The 21,605-nt window shown below is 41.9% G+C and overlaps 1 protein-coding gene across 1 annotated transcript in view; it reads left to right on the top strand.

Annotated features, from left to right (window-relative positions):
- Window positions 1-21,605, top strand: part of LOC132834997 (glutamate receptor ionotropic, delta-1-like) — an 831,861-nt gene that overhangs the window by 301 nt on the left and 809,955 nt on the right. Inside the window, exon 2 of the mRNA XM_060854217.1 lies at window positions 4,272-4,427. Coding sequence (XP_060710200.1) covers window positions 4,272-4,427 — 156 coding nt within the window. The remainder of the gene's footprint in view (window positions 1-4,271; window positions 4,428-21,605) is intronic.

The following is a 21,605-nucleotide window of genomic DNA, read 5'->3' as shown; positions in this document are numbered from 1 at the left end:
GGTGTGGGATGGGAAGGGTGGGGGGAACCGCCTTTCTGCCTGGGTACCGCCGGCAAAACCCCCAGAAACTTTCTACCTCCCAGTCAGAGCCCGCCAGCAGGTGTGAGTGTGAGAGAGTGTGTCTGAGTGTGTATCTGAGTGAGTGTGTATATGTGTATTTGTGACTCTGTGTGTGTCTGCCTATGTGAGTGTGTGTCTGAGTGAGAGTGTATCTGAGTGTGTGTGTCTGTGAGAGTGTATGTGTGTGTGTGTCTGTGAAAGTGTATGTATGTGTGTGTGGCTGTGAGAGTGAATGCATGTGTGTGACTGAGAGTGTATGTATGTGTGTGTCTGTGAGAGTGTGTGTATGTGTGTGTGTCTGTGACAGTGTGTGTGTGAGTGTGGGTGAGTGTGTCTATAAGTGTGTGTGTCTGTGAGAGTGTATGTGTGTGAGTGTATGTGTGTATGTGTGTGTGAGTGTGTGAGTGTATGTGTGTGAGTGAGTGTGTGTGCCTGTGACAGTGTATGTGTGTGTATGTATGTGTGTGTATGTGTGAATGAGTGTATGTGAGTGTGTGAGTGTATGTGTGTGTGTTTCTGAGAGTGTATGTGAGTGTGTGTGAGTGTATGTGTGTGAGTGAGTGTGTGTGACAGTGTATGTATGTGAGAGTGTATGTGTGAGTGAGTGTATGTGATTGTGTGCATGTATGTGTGTGCGTGTATGTGTGTGAGCGTATGTGTGTGTGAGTATGTTTGTGTGAGTGTGTGTGACAGTGTGAGAGTGTGAGTGTATGTGTGTGAGTGTATGTGTGTGTGTGAGTGAGTGTATGTGAGTGTAAGTGTGTATGAGTGTATGTGTGTGTGTGAGTGTATGTGAGTGTATGTGTGTGTGTGAGAGTGTGTGAGTGTATGTGAATGTGTGTGAGAGTGTATGTGTGTGTATGTGTATGTGAGTGTGTGTGTGAGTGTATGTGTGTGAGTGTGTGTGTGAGTGTATGTGTGTGTATGTGAGTGTGTGTGAGTGTATGCGTGTAAGAGTGTATGTGAGTATGTGTGTGAGTATATGCGTGTGTGAGTGTATGTTTGTGTGAGAGACTGTATGTGAGTGTATGTGACAATGTGAGTGTGTGCGAGAGTGTATGTGAGTGTGTGTGTGAGTGCATGTGTGTGTGCATGTGTGTGTGAGTGAATGTGAGTGTGTGTGAGTGTATATGTGTGAGTGTGTGAGTGTGTGTCTGTGACAGTGTATGTGTGTGTGAGAGTGTGTGTGAGTGTGTGTGACAGAGTATATGTGTGTGAGTGTATGTGTGTGTGAGTGTATGTGTGTCTGGGTGTGTGAGTGTGTGTGACAGTGTGTGTGTGTGTGAGAGTGTGTGTGAGTGTGTGTGTGTGTGTGTGTGTGAGTGTATGTGTGTGTGTGAGTGTATGTGTGTGTGGGTGTGTGAGTGTGTGTGAGTGTGTATGTGTGTGTGAGTGTATGTGTGTGTGAGTGTATGTGTGTCTGGGTGTGTGAGTGTGTGTGACAGTGTATGTGTGTGTGAGTGTGTGTGACAGTGTATGTGTGTGTGAGTGTATGTGTGTGTGTGAGTGTGTAGTGTATGTGAGTGTGTGTGTATGAAAGTGTATGCACAGCAGGAGCCGCAGGCAGAACCAGCTCTGTGCTGATAGTTTAGACGGAGCAGAAATCCTGCAGCAGCGGCAGTGACCAGCCTCAGGCACAGGAGGCCCCGCTCCACTCCTGCTGCTTCTGCAACAGAAAGACTGACCGAGAGTGCCGAGCTTTAATGATCCTGAAACACACACACACACACAGACACACACACACACAGACACAGACACACACACACACACAGACACAGACACACACAGACACAGACTCAGACACACACACAGACACAGACACACTCACACAGACACACAGACACACACACAGACACAGACACAGAGACACAGACACACACAGACACACACACAGAGTCATAGACACAGAGACACAAGCACACACACAGACACACAGACACACACACACACACCGACATACAGAGACACACAGACACACATACAGAGACACACACAGACACACACACAGACACAGAGGCGCACACACACAGACACACACAGGCACACACACAGACACACAGAGACACACACAGACATACAGAGACACTCACAAATGCACAGACATACACACAGACCCACACACAGAGACACATACAGACAAACAGACACACACAGGCGCACAGAGACACACAGAGACACACACACAGGTACACACACAGACACGCACATACACACAGAGACACCCACACAGACGCCCCCCACACACAGGTGCACCCACACATACACACACAGACCCCCCCACACAAACACAGATCCACACACACAATCATACAGACATGCACATACAGACCCGTACACAGAGACGCATACAGACCCACACACAAACACAGAGATACAGAGATGCACGCAGACCCCTCCACACATGGACACACACACAGCCCCACACACAGACCCAAATACACAAACATAGAGACACACATAGGCCGACACACGTGCACACACAGAGACCCACACACTCAAACATACAGAGACACACACAAACACACAGAGACACACTATCACACAGAGACATACACATGGACCCCCACACACATGTACAGAGATACACACATGAACCCACACACACACACACACACACACAAAGACACAGTCACACAGAGACACGCACACACAGACACATTCACAGAAACACACATAGGCACAAACAGACACAGACACACACACAGATATATATACACACAGACAGATGGACAGACACACAGAGAGGCACAGACAGATACACAGACACACACAAACACACAGACACATACGCAGATATATATATATACAGACAGACTGACACACATACAGACATACACAGACAGACACAGACACACACGGATACACACAGACACAGAGACACACAGAGACAGAGATATATACAAACAAGCAGCGGGCCATCGCAGTGTGCCCGGGACCCAGAGCCTTGCCTCCAGCTGCGAATAGACACCCACCCACCCTCTCTCAGCGCTGAGTCCAACAGCCCATTCCCTGCGGCCCCTGACCCAGTGAGCGCGCCTCATTATGACACCGAACAGATCGGATCACCGTTTCCCCATTTACAATGTCAATGCCTTTGACTGGGAACATGATCTGTAAGAGTGAGATGTGCAGCGCATTGGGAGAGTGTACTGGCTGAATTGCCCCTTCAGAAGGCCAGCAGATGTGACGGGCCGACTGACCGCCTCCTGTCATGTAGCTGTTCTGTGATTGAGTCTTACACAGACCGGGACTGTCCAGGACCTCGGTCTGCAGCCTCTGACATTATAGAGCACTCACGGAGTGAGGGATAAAACTCCCCGGGCCGGCTTTGTGCAGTACCCTGCCATGTGGGGAGGGTGGGGGGAGGGTGTGGGAAGGGTGTGGGCAGGGTGGGGGGAGAGTGTGGGGAGGGTGGGGGGAGGGTGGGGGGAGGGTGGGGGAAGGGTGGGGGAGGGTGGGGGGAGAGGGTGTGGGGAGGGTGGGGGAGGGTGGGGGGAGGGTGGGGGGAGGGTGGGGAGGGTGGGGGGTGGGGGAGGGTGTGGGGAGGGTGGGGGAGGGTGTGGGGAGGGTGCTGTATCTACACAGACCCGGGCTTCACACCGTCCGGAGAAACCAATTATTGTGGAAAAGGCCGCCATGTGAACAGCTGCTCTGTAATTCTTTGTAATACCTTTTTGTTTGGAAGAAAAAAGTTAAATCGCGGGGACACTGTTCTATTCGTCCAATAAATATGTTGATGTCAGAGAGTTACTGAGAAGCGCTAATCCTGTATCGGTGAGGATTCTCAGTGAGGCTAAACCGGAAAAAAGTGTGGCTCATCTCCACAACGTCATTAACCCTGGGCCATGTGTTCTGCCCCTCTCAAAGTTGGTGACAATAATCTCTCCCCGGGGCACGGGTTTCAGGATCTATTTCACTGGTTACACTGACAATGAAGGTGAACTAACGGGCAGCTGTTGCTGTGCTGACTGTGACAATGTGAATTGTTTCCTGTTGTCTCTGAGTACCCAATGCTCAGGTTGTTTCAGGCTCAGGAGTGGACAGCTCCCTGGTGCTGAAATGATTCGCCTTTACTGGTTCAGGGTCGGGGATACTAACGCCTGGCTTTAATCATGTCTGCATTTTTCAGTTCACCTGTTAATTCCCATGGAACAAAGGCTTGCAGTAAATAGGACTCTGTGGTTTCAGCTTCCCCCCTTTCTCTCCCGCAGGAGCAATCTTTGAGGAAAGTGCAGCTAAGGATGATGAAGTTTTCCAACTGGCAGTCTCTGACCTCAGTCTCAATGACGACATTTTACAAAGCGAAAAAATAACATACTCCATCAAATTTGTTGAGGCGAATAATCCTTTTCAGACGGTTCAGGAAGGTAAGAGCAACGTGAACAATGAAACTAAGCTCAAAATACCGCTCACCCTTCTGCCCCAGGTTCCCACTCTCACCCCAGGCCCCCCAGTTGCCCTCAGCTGTAAGTTACTCGCGCTCTAAGAGATGCGGGTCTCCCTGGACAAGGTGAGGCAGGAGGTCTCTCTGGAGTCTCTCGGTTGTCTCAGACAGAGCCGGTGCCCGGTGTTAGCCGGTGGTGGGCGCTGTCTGATAAGGAATGAATGAGGCTGGGAAGCGGAGGCTGTTCTGTCGAATTGTGGGACTGTTCTGGAGCCAATGCATTGGCCCGTTTTGCACCTTCCGAGATGGCCACTGCGCCAGACTCTGGCGGCCTCGAACAGCGAGGTAGTTCCTGGCCAGGGCTGGAACCTGTCGCTTTCCTGTTTATCTCACATTAAACCCCCTTCTCCCGGATTCGCTGGAGAGATTGATGTGCTGTTTTCAAAGCAATAACCCGGAGGAAGGGTTTTGCTGTTTGTTTTTACATTCTTCAATCGAATGTAACTGCACTATAGGAACGTGATGCGATGCATTTTGACTGTTGCTTACACACGTTCCTGAGACCCGTTCCCAAGTTTCCCTAGTCCCACAGGAGCCACAAGGGTACACAAGAAAGTCACTGGCAGATAATTCTCCCCCGAATCCCGCCCCCCCCCTTTCTTTCCCTAATTTGTAGGGTTGCTGCGCCGCCTCGCATTGCAGCCCAGAGCAATGTGAGCACTGAAGGGGAACTGTTTTCTCAAACTTGAATCAATCATTTACCGTGTAGAATGCAGTTACCTTTGGAACAGTTTACATTTGCAGATTGTTTGGGGAATATTGCCAAGCTGTATACAATGTTGGAACTATAACTGAATATAATTTCATCATCCTTTTGGCACATTGATATATTCTGTTTTGTTGAACTGCTTGGTACTATTTGAGAAGATAGCTGTGGTGTGAGTTAACAGGACCAAAAGCTTGTGGACTGCAGTTACAGGAGCAGACGTTGTTGTGTCAATCCAATGTGGTTGTTAATCACTCCCTATGAATATAGACAAGCAGTGTCCCAACATTGATAAGATTCATGTCTTTTAGCACTAACTGCAATTGGAGAGAGTTACCTGTGGAATAAGATTTGTCCACATGGAACCTACTTTATCACATGGTGTTAGCTGAGGCTAGGTTTTACAAAATATTGCCAACCTCATATTTTAGAGAAAAGACAGTGGCCCCTGCTGTGATATTGCAGCATCTAACTGCTTGCTGAATAATTCCTGAGTTCCTACCTTAAGAAATCCTATGAGAATCTTTTCCGATATTAATCCCTCTTTGTGAGGAAATGTTTCCTGACATCATTCCTCAACTTGCTTTCTTATTTCTGGTTTGTGCCTTGGTTTTTATTTAATGCTGCTATTATATTTTAATTTCTAATTATATTCCTATTGTGTCTGTTTCTTATCAGTGAAGTGAAAAATTGTACTTGTTTTGATAACTGACTGCACACATATTGCAATGTGCCTGAAATGGCAGTGATACATTGTGACAAGGAACACTTCTCACCAGACCCCACGTCATGTCATGGGCTCAGGCTGGAGTTGTCTCTGAGTGACCTTATCAATATATTTGCCTGTGAGTGACCTAATCAGTTTAATGGACAATTGACTAATGGACAATATTGATGGTATTGAATTCAGTATGAATTTTAATTCAAATAACACTTGAACTATGGTGTATACCAGTCCAAGAGAATAGACAAGCCCAGATTTAGAAAACATCATGATGAAACTTTAGGAACAGATTCTTTTCCCAGATAGTTCAACTGAAAAAGATAATAATGAGCAGTTGCTGATTGGAGAGAACCTTATTTGAAGCATATTTGGTTCATTAGGATCCCATAACACATGTCTAATGCAGGAATATAACATCACTGGGAACAGTCTGGTGAGGTCTTTCCTAGTCAACACTATCACCAGGATGTTCTTGACTGTTAAACAAACGCACAATTTCACCTACAATTTCAGTTCCTGCACTGTGTTCCTGAACAGTAAAATTAGTTAATGTAATATTTTATATAATTGTCAATGTAATTTTTATAAAACATTTATTGTTACTCTAAGAAGCAGAAGCAGAATGAGTAACTTGCTTCTTCACAGGACAAAGAATGGCAGGTGAGTATTTGCAATCAGGAAAGCTAGGAATATGGAATTTGAGGAGCCCTCTTGTTTGTTTGAACAGACATCTTATTGCCAGTTCTTACTTACTTAGCTTAGTGGGAATATGGCAGTGTCATCTCTGACCAAAGGAACTGATATAATTCAGAATTAACTATATATCTTCCAACAGTGAGATTTATTCATTCATTTCTGTTGTGTATTTTATTTACAGAAGAGTTTTGGGAATAAATTTGCACTAACAGGTTTTTTCTTAGAATGTTGTCAACTTTCGCATGATAATTAAACAATCCCAAGAAACAATTTTGTTCATCTTTTTCCAGCAGCTTTTTGCAGTCTTCATGTTTTCATGCAATGCTTAACATCTGATCCCTGGTTCCAGTAATTAAGTAATGACCAGAGGGAATCTTTGCATTCAATTTAGTTGCACATCAGTTGAAGTGAAAACAGCAATTTTGAACCTGAACAGTATTTGCACTTGTTTTGTAAGATGGGTACAAGAAGCAGATATGTTTCTGTGTTGCATTGCCTGTATTTGCTGAAATCAGCCACCTCTTCAGAATGGCAGCTCTAATTAGATTCTGCCTACATTTCTCAAGGTTCCAAATATTAATGCATATTCACACAAAATGTTAATTTCTCCAGTGCCTCCATAGCTATATACCTTATATACAGAACGCTGCTCTTCTTGCACACATATCCATGACCAGGGTCTTCAATGACTCTTGTTCTTCTAGCATATCAGATTTAAATATCTTATTCTTAAATTCCTCCAGGCCATTGTTCCACCTTCTTCATCAATCTCCTTCTGCTCTCATTCCCAACTCAGATCAGTTCCTCTTTCACTCACTCACTCCTCCATTTACCATTTGCATCAGAACCTATTGTTGTTACATCTCCACGTTCCTGTTTCCCAGTTCCAATCTTACTACTTTTTGCTCTGTCGTCCAAAGCCTATCTTTTTCACTTTCCTTTCATCCCGGCCTCTAACACGTTTCTTACTTATTACACACTTTCCCAGTGCTGATCCTGTAAAGCACAGTGGGATGCTTTGTTCTGTGAAAGGTCCTTTATAAATGAAAGATATTATTGTCAACTGTGTTTGAAGAATAGCTTCCTATTAAATGCTGTGGATCTCACCTCATTGTTTTGTCTGATAGGTAGTGGTGATTACAATATAATATCCAGTGGACAATATTGGCTGTGTCTAATGGATTCAGTTGAAGGCAGCAGAATGACGTTTCTGCGGTAATCTTATTGCATTCTGGATGCTGCATTATTTAATGTCACATAAAAGAAGTGATTAAGCAGCTGTTGAAATCACTTGCGTTGGCTGCTTGGACATGGTCAGGACTAGGCAGGCAATCATTAAGCTTTCACATTTCGTCATATTTGTGTTTTGCAATGAAAACCATAGGCCAATAGCCTTAATACATCCAGCACATCATAGAGAGTGTCTGCCTACATACAAAATACATCTCAGAATATATTGTTCTTTGTAAGAAGTTCAAATTCATGGTTTTGGTGTCATGGAGATTTTTCCCGTCATATTAAGAAGTAAAAGGATTAATTTTATAGTAAGTTGGTGTTATAGAAAATAACATTTCATCTATAATAAAAATTATGCTCTCCCAAGTATTTGAAATACATGGCACTTTGACATTACATATAAATCTGACCCTAACTCAATTCAGTAACTTTGACACCCTGACTTATCTTGAATATGTAACAATCTGGCTTAGAAGCTCCTAAAACTTCTCGACAGAAAGAATTCCAGATTTCCCAAACTATTCTGTGAAGAAGGTACCCTTGATTCATTTCCTAAATGGCCTAGCTACAGCTGTAACATTATGCTCTTGATCCTTAATTTTCCTGACAGACGAGATAATTTTAGGCCTAACTCCAATGTATTTGTTGCCTTGGATATACGCTGAGATAATATGCCAGTTGCTATTTGGGCTTTAAAATGTCTCCTCCCTTGCCTCAGTTCAGACTCTGTCTCGCTGTAACTACTGTACTCTCAAGTTTGAATTGATTGCACAGTGAAAGCAGAGAGCAGAGACACAGACTCAAACACAAAATAATTGAACACTTTGTTTACTTCCCCCTTGTAAAGTGAAAGGTGCTGTATCAAATTAAATCATCCTAAACAATAAATTATGTGCACTGAGCCATTACTTAGAGTTCAAGTTGTTGATTTGCTCTAAATTCAGAGATGATCTTTGAGATATGAAGATCTCTGTTGACGGCACTGAGATTGGCCAACTTGAGGTTGTGCTTCTGTGTTATCAGATGAGCGTGTGCCGTTGAATGCATGAGGGACTTGACCTCAGAGTTGTCCCAATGCAAACCATTATAGATAGACAGAGGTCAATGGCCAGGTATTGAGATGGTTAACAATGTAGTCAGTGCTTGATGATCAATACTAAAAGTGAACTTTCTACTACAAATGTATATCTACGAAAACTCATTGGTGCCAATGCAGACGATTGCTTCCTGGTTTCCAGTTGAGCATTTGTGCTCGTATCCTTACAACAGGTGTAAGCATAAGTGATTAGGTCTTTGTCTCTTTGGTGTCCTATACAGCTCTGTGCATTTCCTGACTCATTTGTTAAGTTGCATGTTTCTGCAAGTGAGTTGAGATGCATGACAACTGCCAGAAATGCATTTTGCCTGTAAGGTGTGAAGCAGTTTGCTGTGATATTGTCCATTCCTGTTGTCCATCTTTGCACAGTTGTTTTAGAAGAGGCCCCATGATCTCTGTGTGCTGAAGATCAAGCTGTGATAAAAACTGGTTGTACTGAGAAATGATGTGGACTGTTTCACGTTAGGTGGGATTGAAAGCATATGAATAACTTTGTCATTGTCATGTTCAGTTTTCAGACCAACTGCTGTTACTCTGTACATGCAGAAATTCATCTCATTACTGTCAATGTGCATTTTTCTCTGTTGAGCATCAAATTACATTATCTGAGTTGAGTGAGCACCACTGATAATCCCTGACCATGTTCTATTTCATTCCTTCCATGGCCAACACATTGTCAAGTCGGTTGAAAATCCCCTAAACATCTGACAAGGTAGAAAACTGATCTTTAGAAACACTGTGTGGATGGAACATTGTCTATAGTGAGTACTGTAGTACTGAAACTTTTCTTTCTGAGGAACCAACGATATGGTGTTTGCTCCATTAGTAGTATCTGGAGATTACTTTGTCAACATGTCAAGCTTCTTGAAGACTAGAGTCATGAAATAATATTGACAGTGTTTGGATCACAGGAAATAGACACTTTTGTGGAATAAACTGACCTTAAGGCAGTTAACAAAGAGTAGTTTAAATTCACTATTTTTGTATCTTGCAATGATATCAATTAATTCACTTAATGTTACCATCTATTTCAAATTCTTTAACATATCAACATGGATTGCAAATAGGAATTATCTCAAATTTTGTGAAACTGGTGGAATTGATGTGTTGACATGATTATCCCTTAATTTTCTCAATTTGAGCAAATAAAAAAGTATATGTGTGTATAGTATATTATCGAACATGTCATTGATGGCATCATTGTGGAATCCGTCCATAGAATCCCTATGGAATCTTTGAATTTTAAAGTTTGAACCCAAGCCTATCAAGGTTTACCGTCGTTAGGCTTCTGCATTTGGCTGCCTAGAACACGATCCTGTCTAGGATTACATTTTATTTAACACTGAGGACTACAGTCGTTCCCAAAACTGGGATAATTGAGATATCGAAAAGCTCTGTCTCTGGAATTAGAATAAGTTATGAAAAATAATTATGGTAGTATTTGTCATTCAACAACAACGTTGATAAAAAGCGACTTTGAGATACCTGTGATCTTGACTGAACATTCTTTAAAATGACTTGGTGCTTTCTCATCCAGGATGGCATAAACATGACATGTGCCACCTTCAGGAACAGAGTCCTACATATGGCAAAGTGATGAAGTTCCCTTCTCAGACTTGCTGGCTTTTAAATGATGGTTTGACTTTAAGAATGAGCTATGTTTTTTTGCGAGTTTGATGTGGCGTTGTGAACTGATTTGAGCTTGGCCTTGTGTCTAAGATTATCTGACTGTGATGGGTCATGTGACTCCTACTGTCTCTTTATCTGTAGCTATGCACTCGAGTTGGTTGGCCAATCATTGTCTTGAATCTGAGAGAGCATTTCTGTGTAACCTCTTTCAATTGAACATGACAGACTTAATTTGGACTGTGAAGGTTGTGGCTTTTCCCACTGTTAAATCATTGTCCTCCATGAGGAGCTGTTCTGCAGGTCATGAAATTCAAGTCTTTTCTATGAATTGGTCATGAATTAATTTGTTGTTGGTGTGTGAAATTTATACGCCGAAGCTCATTGCTACAGCACTGCCCTGTGTTGATTTACAGGCTCACAGTATCTTGGTCAATCATCAGACTTTTCTTTGGCCTGAGTTATTTGTCAAAAGCAATTACTGCTGTATGAAACATTTATATCCTGTTTGAGCTGTTTAAGTATTCACTGGCCTTCTACTGCAGAAAAATGAAAGTGCATTGCCTCCTTGTGGGGCGTTGTTACATCGGGAACTGTCTATTCCCGTGGTGCACAAGTGCACATTGTATTCCAAAATCCATTGATCTCATGGAATGGGTGGATCCTGCTGTTTTGCCAATATTTGCCAATATTGTAATCCCATTAATGTTGAGGAGCTATACAGACATAGAGCAGCAGATGTTGTCCTCACATACCCACCCCTCTGAGATGGATCATGCTAAGGATTCCATAAGGATGAAGAATGACATTGCTTGTAATTATGAAGGTCTAATCTGCTGGCTGATGCAATTGGACAAATGCATTGTGTGAAATTTCTTTTTCCATTCTGTTAATGATGACATTAATGCATTTCACTATGTTTCTGTGGCCTGTAGTAACACAGGTGGTCACTGGAAAAATGCCATTAATAGTGGGAACATAATTCTCCATTTGAAATGTTGTAGACTAGGCCAAACTAATCAAAACATTCTTAAGCAGGCAGCCCAGACCATAACTTTGCAATTTGTTTTGGTAAGTGTACAGTGAAAATTATCCAGAGTAAGTTAGCTAGGTTGACTACCATGTTTTACAACTGACAAAAAAAAATTCACAAAATTACACAATGTAACATAAAGAACAGAATAAAGAACTCCGACAGAATTCAGTCTGTCCAAACTAGACTTAGTTATGCTGTTCCAAATATACACAACTGTCCCAATAAGCAAACCTCTTAAAAGCAGTAAAAATGGAAGAAATGCTTCCAGGTTGACGTTAGAAGAGTAGGAAGAGAGAGAGCCCATTTCCACACAGCTGAACTCCTAACTAGTTCTGGACAGAACTGTTCAGCTCGAGAACTGACAACTTCCCTTTCATTATACAGGTCACTTCTAAAACATGACCACTTTGGCCTGAAGTCTCATCTGTTTACATATAAACCAAAGGCCTCTCGACATCCTTTCCATCTCTGTACCAAACCAGTTACCTCGGAGCCAGGAGAGTTTTATGAGCCTCTGAAAAAAAGCAAGGACGCAGTATTCTTGGGAAAAGGAACAGCTTTTAGTAAAAAAGGACCAGCTTTGTGACAGAAAGATCTGAAAATGAAACAATAGTGAACAATCCATCTGCTGCCTCTCTCTTCAGGCTCATTCAAACTATCCACCTCACCCAGAGTGTGGATAAACCATTTCCTGCTGTGCCCACAACTGCCCCACACCCCCCCCCCCCTCCACCACCCCCCCAGTATTGTTCAAATGCTTCTCCATCAGCACAGTCTGGTCCTCCGCCAATCCAACCATGAGAATATACTTCCAATTATATTTCAACACCTTGCCTTTTCCTAGCAATATATTACTACGGATGCTGGAATCTGCTGAAAACAACAAATGCTGGAGATCACAGTGGGTCACGCTGCATCCATGAGAGAGCAAGCTAACATTTTGAGTCTTGATGACTCTTCATCAGAGCCCTTTCCTAGGATGCTTCTGCCACCAACCAGCCTCTCTCGTAGATTATGCCCTAATAATAACTTCACCAGGTCCAAGACAGAAATGAGTAGGTTTCTCGAAACTAATGACATCAAAGGATATTGAGTTTGCATGTGAAGGTAGTATGGAGGGAGATAATTAGGAACGATCTAACTGAATGCCATAGTCAGTTCAATGGACTGAATGGCCTACTTCTACTCCAACTTCTTTTGCCAAGTTTCGTCCTGAGTCTGCCAGGTCATTAAGGAAGAGGTGAATATAGATATTTTCTGATCAACTTGATCAGAGATGTTATTACACACCTCTTGAGCAGCTGGGACTTGATCCAGGCCTCCTGCCACTGCAACCAAGAGTCTTCAAGGAGTGAATGTAAAATCAAGTATGGCATTGAAGAGACCACTGACTCTTCATCTCGCTCCAATTAGAGGCACTTGAAGGAGTGATCTTCGTTTTTTAAGTTGAATTAAATCTGCCTCATTTTAAATGGTTTCTCTGGCCAGGCTTTATGCTTAAGGAATCTACAGTGTGAAAACTATTAAAAATTTATAGTACAATAACACAGTAATAACATTTAACTAAATAATTAAGACATGTTTAATACCCCAAAAACTGTTTCCAACAATGACAGTAATGAATTAATAATGCTTTAACATAGTTGTAAATATAGCCTTTTAACATTCAGAATATTTGGCAATGTTGAATTGTTAATTGATGCTAGTCATTAATTATGGAATGATTTATACCAATACCCACACCCAGCTTGTAAACACCCCAAATCTCACTGTGCTCTTGTATTATCCCAATTCATACCACAACCTCATGCTAAGCAACAATGTCTGGTGCTCTTCCTATGTTCTGTATTAGATTAGATTCTCTACAGTGTGGAATCAGGCCATTTGGCCCAACAAGTCCATACCTAACCTCCAAAGAGTACCCACCCAGACCAATTTCCTTACATTTACCCCTTCACCTAACACTACAGGCAACTTAGCATGGCCAATTCACCTCACCTGCACATCTTTGGATTGTGGGAGGAAACCGGAGCACCCTGATGAAACCCATGCCATCACAGGAAGAATGTACAAAAGCCACAAAGACCTGAGGTTGCAATCGAACCCAGGTCCCTGGCACTGTGAGGCAGCAGTGCTAACCACTGAGCCACCATGCCATTGTGATATCCAAAGGTGGTGAAAGTGAGGACTGCAGATGCTGGAGATTAGAGTCACGAGTGTGGTGCTGGAAGAGCACAGTAGATCAGGCAGCATGCAATGAAAGGTGTTTGCTTGAAAGATCAATTCTCCTGCTCCTCGGGTGCTGCCTGACCTGCTGTGCTTTGCCAGCACCACACTCTCGACTCTGATATCCAAAGGTGTCACCTCTGGCTCAAGAGATAACGTGTTTGTCTCTGAGTCATAAAGTTCTGGGTCTATGACTAAATTCAAAGCTTGAGTATAAAAAGCAAAGCTGATACTGTAGGGTGGTTCCAAGGATGTGCTGCACTGTCAAAGGTACCTTCTTTGAATAAAATGTTAAAATGATGGTTCATCTGCTAACTTGGATTTAATTTGATTTATTATTGTCACGTGAATTGAGATACAGTGTAAGGTATTGTTTTGTGTGCTATCCAGGAAAGCATTAGTACATCAGAGTAATAGAATAGAATACTGAATACAGTGTTACAGCTACAGAGAGGGTGCAGAGAAAGATCAACTCTAATATATGAGGGCTCTGGTTATAAGTCTGGTAACAGCAGGGAAGAAGCTATGCTTGAATCTGTTGATGCGTGTTTTCAAACGTATGTATTTCCTGCCCAATGGAAAAGGGCGGGAAGAGAATATAACCAAGGTAGTCGGGGTAGGAGGTGTCTTTGATGATGTTGGCTGCCTTCCCAAGTCAGCAGGAAGTGTAGACAGAGTCAGTGCAAGGAAGGCTGGTTTTCCTGATAGACTGGGCTGCATTTACAACTCTTTGTAATTTCTTGCAGTCTTGGCCAGAGCAGTTGCTATACCAGGCTGTGATACAACTGGACAGGGATGCTTTCTGGTGCATCTATGAAATTGTTAACAGTTATTATGAACATGTCAAATTTCCTTAGCTTTCTGAGGACATAGAGGCATTGGCATACTTTCTTGATGTTGATGGACCAGGAGAGATTGTTGGTAATATTTACTTGTTGGTGATATTTACTTACAGGAACTTGAAGCTCTTGACTATCTCCACCTCAGCACCTTGCAAGGACAGGGGCATATTTTCTACTCTGCTTCCTGAAAGGGATGACTAGCTTCTTCCTCTAGCTGACATTGAGAGATTGTTGGCTGGGAATAAAGAAGGGTAGGAAATTCTCCCCACTGTTCTGTCCTATATTTACCCCTCAATCAATACCACAAAGACAAATTGCCCGGTCATTATCAGATTAAATCTGTATGTTTCCTATATTTCAACAGTAGCTACACTTCAACACTACATCTAGTTATGTAGCACTTTGATACATCCAGTTGCTGTGAAAAGTGCTATGTAAGTGCAAGTCTTTCTTCATGGAAAAGATAATACTTCATATTCAACATAGGGGGCATGACTGGTAACCAATAGGTAGGGATGTGACTGGCAGCCAATGTAAAGAGTGTAAAGCTATTGGTCACCAGTAACACAGAGTGAAGTTGCGTCCAGTATTGGTCTCTTTCTGGAGTAGGGTATGCTAGGAATAGGTATGGTGTTCCCTTAGGGCACTCTGCTCAATGCTGTTCTCATAGTGATAGAATACAGATGTGATTGAAAAGATCTGGGTACCATTAAAGGATGATGTAGTTAACCATGTTTTATAGCATTCTCACCTCTCCAATGAGTACACAGTCAGCATGGGCCATATGCATAATAGCTCGTTGCACCACTCTCAGCTGCAGGGAGCAGTATTTATCTCCCTAAATTATACTGTCTGCTACAATGAGTATATCATGTTTAATTCTTCTTATTTGAATGGAACCCATACCAGATAACTGTTGTCAGTTTGCTATCACCCCTGCAGTCATCCACACAGATTGTAAGACCCTAAGGCTTTTGGACAATTACAGGGGTTGAGGCATTGCCAAAACTCCCCTGCCCTCTGGATCTCCATCACTATTTCATTTATACTCACACCCTCCTATCCCACAGGTCAAATCTAAAGCACTGAAATGAAAGGGTGTGACTGCCGCGTGGAATTAAGTGTCCAGGCTCAGTTGTTCCCCTGATCTTTCCCTGCTGCATTGCAGTGCACAACAGGACTCCACCTCATCCAGCCACAATGGAAACTCTCAAACTGCAACAATTTAATGCAAACTGTGTTACTGTATTGTGGTGTCCACCTATTCCTCCAGCCCATAACATCCCCTGCCCTGCCATCTTTAAATAAGAAAGTTGTGAAGTATTGTTTAACATCTATTTTTAGGTATAACTTCTAGTTTAATTGTTTAAGCTCAAAATTTATAACAGACCTGAATTTGGACAGATGCCCTCAGGACAAATACCTCCAACCATCAACTCTCAGGTCTCATAGTCTCTGTACCCCTCTCTAAGACGACCCCTGGTTTTGTAAAAAGCTAAGTACTGCACCTGGAATCACAGAACCATTGTATGAGACAAAACAGAGGATGACCTTTGGCCCATCAAGTCTGTACTGTCAAAAATAGACTCCTCCCTACACTAATCCCACTTCCCTGCTTTAGGCCCATAGTCTCTTCCTACACTGCACTGAATTCTCTTCCTGATCAATTTTCGGCTTTCCTCAACTCCCTCAATGACAGTGTGGAAAACAACAAAGAGAACCTCAAGAGCCACTGGGTAGCTGGTGGGAAAACCCCTTTGTGATCAGCTGGGGCATTTCTGTGTATTCCACAAACCCAGAGAAAAGCGTCTCTTCAAATTGACAGGAACAAGATCCTTTCTCAGATATTCTCATCTTGGGCATTTCCCCATGTGATATCATTCTCTGTCAGAGGTGATCAAATAGATTGGGTGGAATTCTGAAGAGTAGGGCATACAGAATCTGGCCATTTGCTGTACTGTTTATTCTCCACACAAGTTTCCTCTCATTCAGTGTATTCCCTCCTTTACACTCATATTGTCATTTTATCTCATTTTGAAAATAACTGAGCTTTTTATTTGTAGCACTTCCTTTGTTCCAGAGCTTATAGTTTGGAGACCAGAACTCTGCCACAAGTACATCCAAACCAAGGTCTTATACTCATTTAACATCATGTAACTACTTTTGAGTTCTATGCCTCAAAAATTAATTTCTGTGCTTTATTAGAATGTTTAATTACTTAACCGACCTGCAATGGTATTTGCAATGATTTATTCATTTGTTTTTATGTATCCCTTTGCTCTTCTACCCTTTTCAATTTTGTTTCTCTTGAGATGTAGCTGAGGTTTCTGTTCTGTAATTACCTCGTAGTTATGTATGAAAATCAATTTGTCACTTCACTGCCCAGTCTGCAATGTTTTCTAATGAGGGGCTACAGAAGAGGCCTGAGATTATTTCGGATTGGGAGTTATATTGCTCATTCATTTGCTGGGTCCCAGCGATTGACTTAGAGCTTTTGCCCTTTCATCACTTATTTACTTTAAGCCAAATGCACTGAGTTCCTTTTTGAATTTACGAATACTTTCCACTAAGCTCTCTATTGCACAAGTTCAACATGTATAAAGAGCCTGTTGCAATGAAGTTTGTCTCTTTTTGTCTCTATTATTCTGCCCTCAGCTTTCTGAAGGAGCATATTACGCTCTCAGCCATAGCAAGGAGTAGATGTTTAGTCCATGTTTGTGCATCATACAAATGTTCTAATCTGTTTACTATTGGGAAATTCTCACCATGAAAGTTTCAAATTTCTACCATAAGCATATTGCATTGTTCAAATCATTCATTAACAGAGAATACAGTGAAAAATATCCCCCTGTGGGGATATCCTGTACTATAACAAGCTTTCTCTTGATTTATAACAACAATCACATTTACAATGAAACTTTTGGGTTCTCACCACTATATCCTTTCACTGCAATGGCCAAAACCTAAAGAACTCGAGTGGCTCAGTGGTTAGCATTGCTGCCTCACAGATCTAGGAACTGGAGTTTGATTCCAACCTTGAGTTGCTGGCTGTGTATGTAGTTCTCCTCATGTCTACATGGGTTTCCTTTGGTGTTCTCATTTCCTCCTGCAGTCTAAAGATTTGCAAGTTAGGTAGATTGACCACGGTAAAATGCAATGGGGAAAGGGTGAGGGATTAGGTCTGGGTGGGATGCTGTTTGGAGGGTCAGTGCACACTTGATGGGTCAAATGGCCTTTTTCTGCATTGTAGGGATTCTGTGATTCTAACTATACTTTTCCCCCAAACATTTTCAGACTCCTAGTGGATGATTCAGACTTTGAATCTTGGCATTCTAGCTGTGACTTGTTTTCTCCTTTGGAAGGGAGAGACTATCTCTGAGATTGAGTGTTAGGTATCTCTAACTTTGCTTTAGGTATTGAATGGTTTGAAGGCCATGCCAATGGTTGTGTTAGTGCCAGGAGGAGCCTGAGGCGATGATGTGTTCACTTCAGTCATTCTGTGGGAGTTAAACCACAAATTCCAAATCACCAGTGTCTGTTTGCAAAGAATATTCTTCACAGAAAATTCTGTTTGATCATTAGAAATTCTTCAGAATTCTGAAATACCTCTGGAACAAAAGAATATTGATGTAGCTTGGGCAGCTATGTCTTCTCCCAGAGGTACCAGCAACTAAAAATTTACATTGTATTAATAAATCTGTTTGAATATCTGAGGACAGTAGTATGGGTTGTGAAGATACTGTCTATATTCTGAATTTTGATCATTTGGTGCAGTGCCAGTTTAGACTTAGTGCCCCTTTGGAGAATCCATTGCGAACCTATTTGAGAAATGAATGAGCCAGAATCATTACAGGTGTCTGATTTTTCTTTTAATGCTGTCGTTCAAAATCTGGATTTGTCTCCCAGTTTTCTCCTCTTTGTTAATTGGTGCTTTTGATGTTAGAAGCTCTTTAGCATTTTGGCCAAATAATGTCTTGATTCATGGATGATGGTGACTTGCAAGGTATTCAATTATGAATGGTGATAAATCAGAGCTGGCCCTATCATCATCTTATCCAAATGCATAATCCAAGGGTCCCATACTTAGTTTAGCTATTCTCTTTCTATAAATCCATAGAAGATGTTGCTATTTATTTTTATATTTCTTGCCGATTTATCGTTGTAATTAATTTTCTTCTTATTGATTTTTTTGAGCCATCAGCTGCTAGTTTCTAAAAAATCCAAATCCTCTGGCCAAACATTGGTATTTGCCACCCTGTACACCTCAGTTTTTGAGTGGATACCCTCCTTAGCCACCTTTGTTAACCATGGGTGGTTCATCCTTCTCATCAAGTCTTCCATTTTGACCAGAATAAGTTTTTGCTATGATCTATGTAAGTGTCTGGCACTGCTCACTCACTGATCCTCCCCAAAGTCTATTTTCCCTGCCTACTTTAGACAAATCTTTTTGTCATTGTCCTTATTTAATTTGAGGACACTAGTTTGAGATCTGAGTTGTTCTCCCACAAAGCAAATTTGAAATTCTACTATCTTGTGATTATTACCCCAGGGGATCCTTAACTACAAGATCTAATATTCATCCTAACATTACTACATCTGTAATGACCTGTTCTTGGTATGTTCTGCAATAAACTGCTCTAAGAAACAATGTCTGATGCACTCTCCAAGTTCATCTTGTCACGTTACCTTTGACTATCTGAGTTGGGGGCAGGTTTAAACCCCTCATGACAATTGGATTTGCATTGCAGGTACATTCTATTTTGTTCAAAATTCACACAATCTGTAGGCAGGCAATATTTTTTATAATCCATTTAATATTTTATAAATTCCTACTTTGGAAGTAGAGCCAGTCTGACTCAAGGTTGGGATACAGACAAACTTTAACCTCACACCTTTCATACGTTGTCTGAGCTGAAATGTCACCCGTTTTAAATAATGCCTTAATTATCTCAGGAATATGACTTGAAAGAAGTTCTGGGATTTACATATGAATGAATTGAAACCTGTAACCCATTCTAAAAGATGAAAGACTTAACAATAATCTAGGTTTGTTCAATATATCATTTCAGTGTGTGAAGCTATGATTTTTGCTATAAATTCTGTGTCCTATGATCCTACTTCACCAGTTACCTGATGAAGGAGCAGCACTTCAAAAGCTAGTGCTTACAAATAACCCTATTGGACTGTAACCTGGTGTCATATGATTTTAACTTTGTCCACCCCAGTCCAACACCAGTACCTTCACATCATGACAATTTTAATGTCCTTCTTATATACCTCCATTATTTCCTGATTTTTACCTTGTTCTGCAATAAGGGAACTCCTCAGGGGCCAATAGAGGATTCCCAATAATGACTTCTTTCTTTTTGCTATTATTGATTTCCATCCAAACTGATTCCAAATCATGACCTACTGTGTTTATATCACTACTTACCATGGCACTGATGCCTTCTTTCATTAACAATCCTACCCCACCTCCTTTTCCTTTTTGTTGTTCTTTCAGAATATTTAATTCAATTGGATATTGAGTTCCCCATCTTGGTCACCTTGGAACCATGTCTCTGTAATTGTTATCAAGTTTCATTCATCTATTTCTATTTGTGCCATCTCTCTTGTTCCAAATGGTGCATGTATTAAAATAAAGGGCTTTAAGCTTTGCATTTTTACAATCATTACTGACTCAGGTTCTAGGTTCTGCAGCACTCTTCTGAGCAGAGTTTCAATATCTCCCTGACAGACTTTGATCATTGTTCAGCTCTTCACTACCATGAACGTCTGTGCTCTCATTTCTTTTAAACTTCCAGTCAATAGAACCCTTCCTCCCCACCCCCTCTAACTGATTTGAAATGCTCTCCACATCCGTAGTTATATGATTTACCAGAACACTGGTCCCAGAATGGTTCAAATGAAGCTTGCTCCAACAGAATAGCTCTCTTTTTCCCCTGCGCTGGTGCCCCATGAATTGGAAGCCATTTCCCTCACACTTCTCTTTGTGCCATATATTTACACCTCTAATCTTATTTACTCAATCTCAATTTCCACATGGCTTGGATAGTAACCCTGAGATTATTATCTTTGTGGTTCTGTTTTTGAATCTAGGCCCAACTGTATGTAATTCGTGAGCACACACTCTTTCCTATGCCTTTTCATGTAATTGGTACCTACTTGGATCACCTACAATCTCCTTGCTATAGGACAGATGTTGTGAAACTTGAAAGGGTTCAGAAAACTTTTTCAAGGATGTTGCCAGGATTGGATGATTTGAGCTACAGGGAGAGGATGAACAGGCTGAGGCTGTGTTTCCTGGAGTGACGGAGGCTGAGGGGTGACCTTACAGAGATTTAAAAATCATGAGGGGCATGGATTAGATAAATAGACAAAGTCTTTTCCCTGGGGTAGGGGAGTTTAGAACTAGAGGACGTAGCTTGAAGGTGAGAGGGAAAGATATAAAAGGGACCAAAGGGGCAACTCATGCAGAGGGTGGTGTGTGTGGAATGTGCTGTTAATCTGGAGACCCAGGTGATGTTCCGGGAATTGTGTTTCGAAACCCATCACAGCAGATGATGGAATTTGAATTCAATAAAATTCTGGAACTAAGAGTCTAATGGTGACCATGAATCCATTGCTGATTGTTAGAAAAACCAACTGGTTCACTAATGCCCTTCAGGGAAGGAAACTGCCATCCTTACCTGGTCTGGCCTCCATGTGACTCTAGATCCATAGCAATGTGGTTGACTCCTAACCACCCTCTGGGCAATTAGGTATAGGCAACAAATGCTGGCCTGCCTAGTGAGTCCCTCATCCTGTTAATGAACAGAATAGACATTATTCTGCATAAAATAGTATGTTAATACTATATTTCTGTTTTCTCCCCCCTCGCCCCTCACTTCAGTAATGCTCTGGACCATGGTGC

This window comes from Hemiscyllium ocellatum, chromosome 43, assembly GCF_020745735.1.
Source record: "Hemiscyllium ocellatum isolate sHemOce1 chromosome 43, sHemOce1.pat.X.cur, whole genome shotgun sequence".
Taxonomy (NCBI): Eukaryota; Metazoa; Chordata; class Chondrichthyes; order Orectolobiformes; family Hemiscylliidae; genus Hemiscyllium; species Hemiscyllium ocellatum.
The sequence above is the reverse complement of the archived record's forward strand: the minus strand, read 5'-3'. Positions and strand labels throughout refer to the sequence as shown.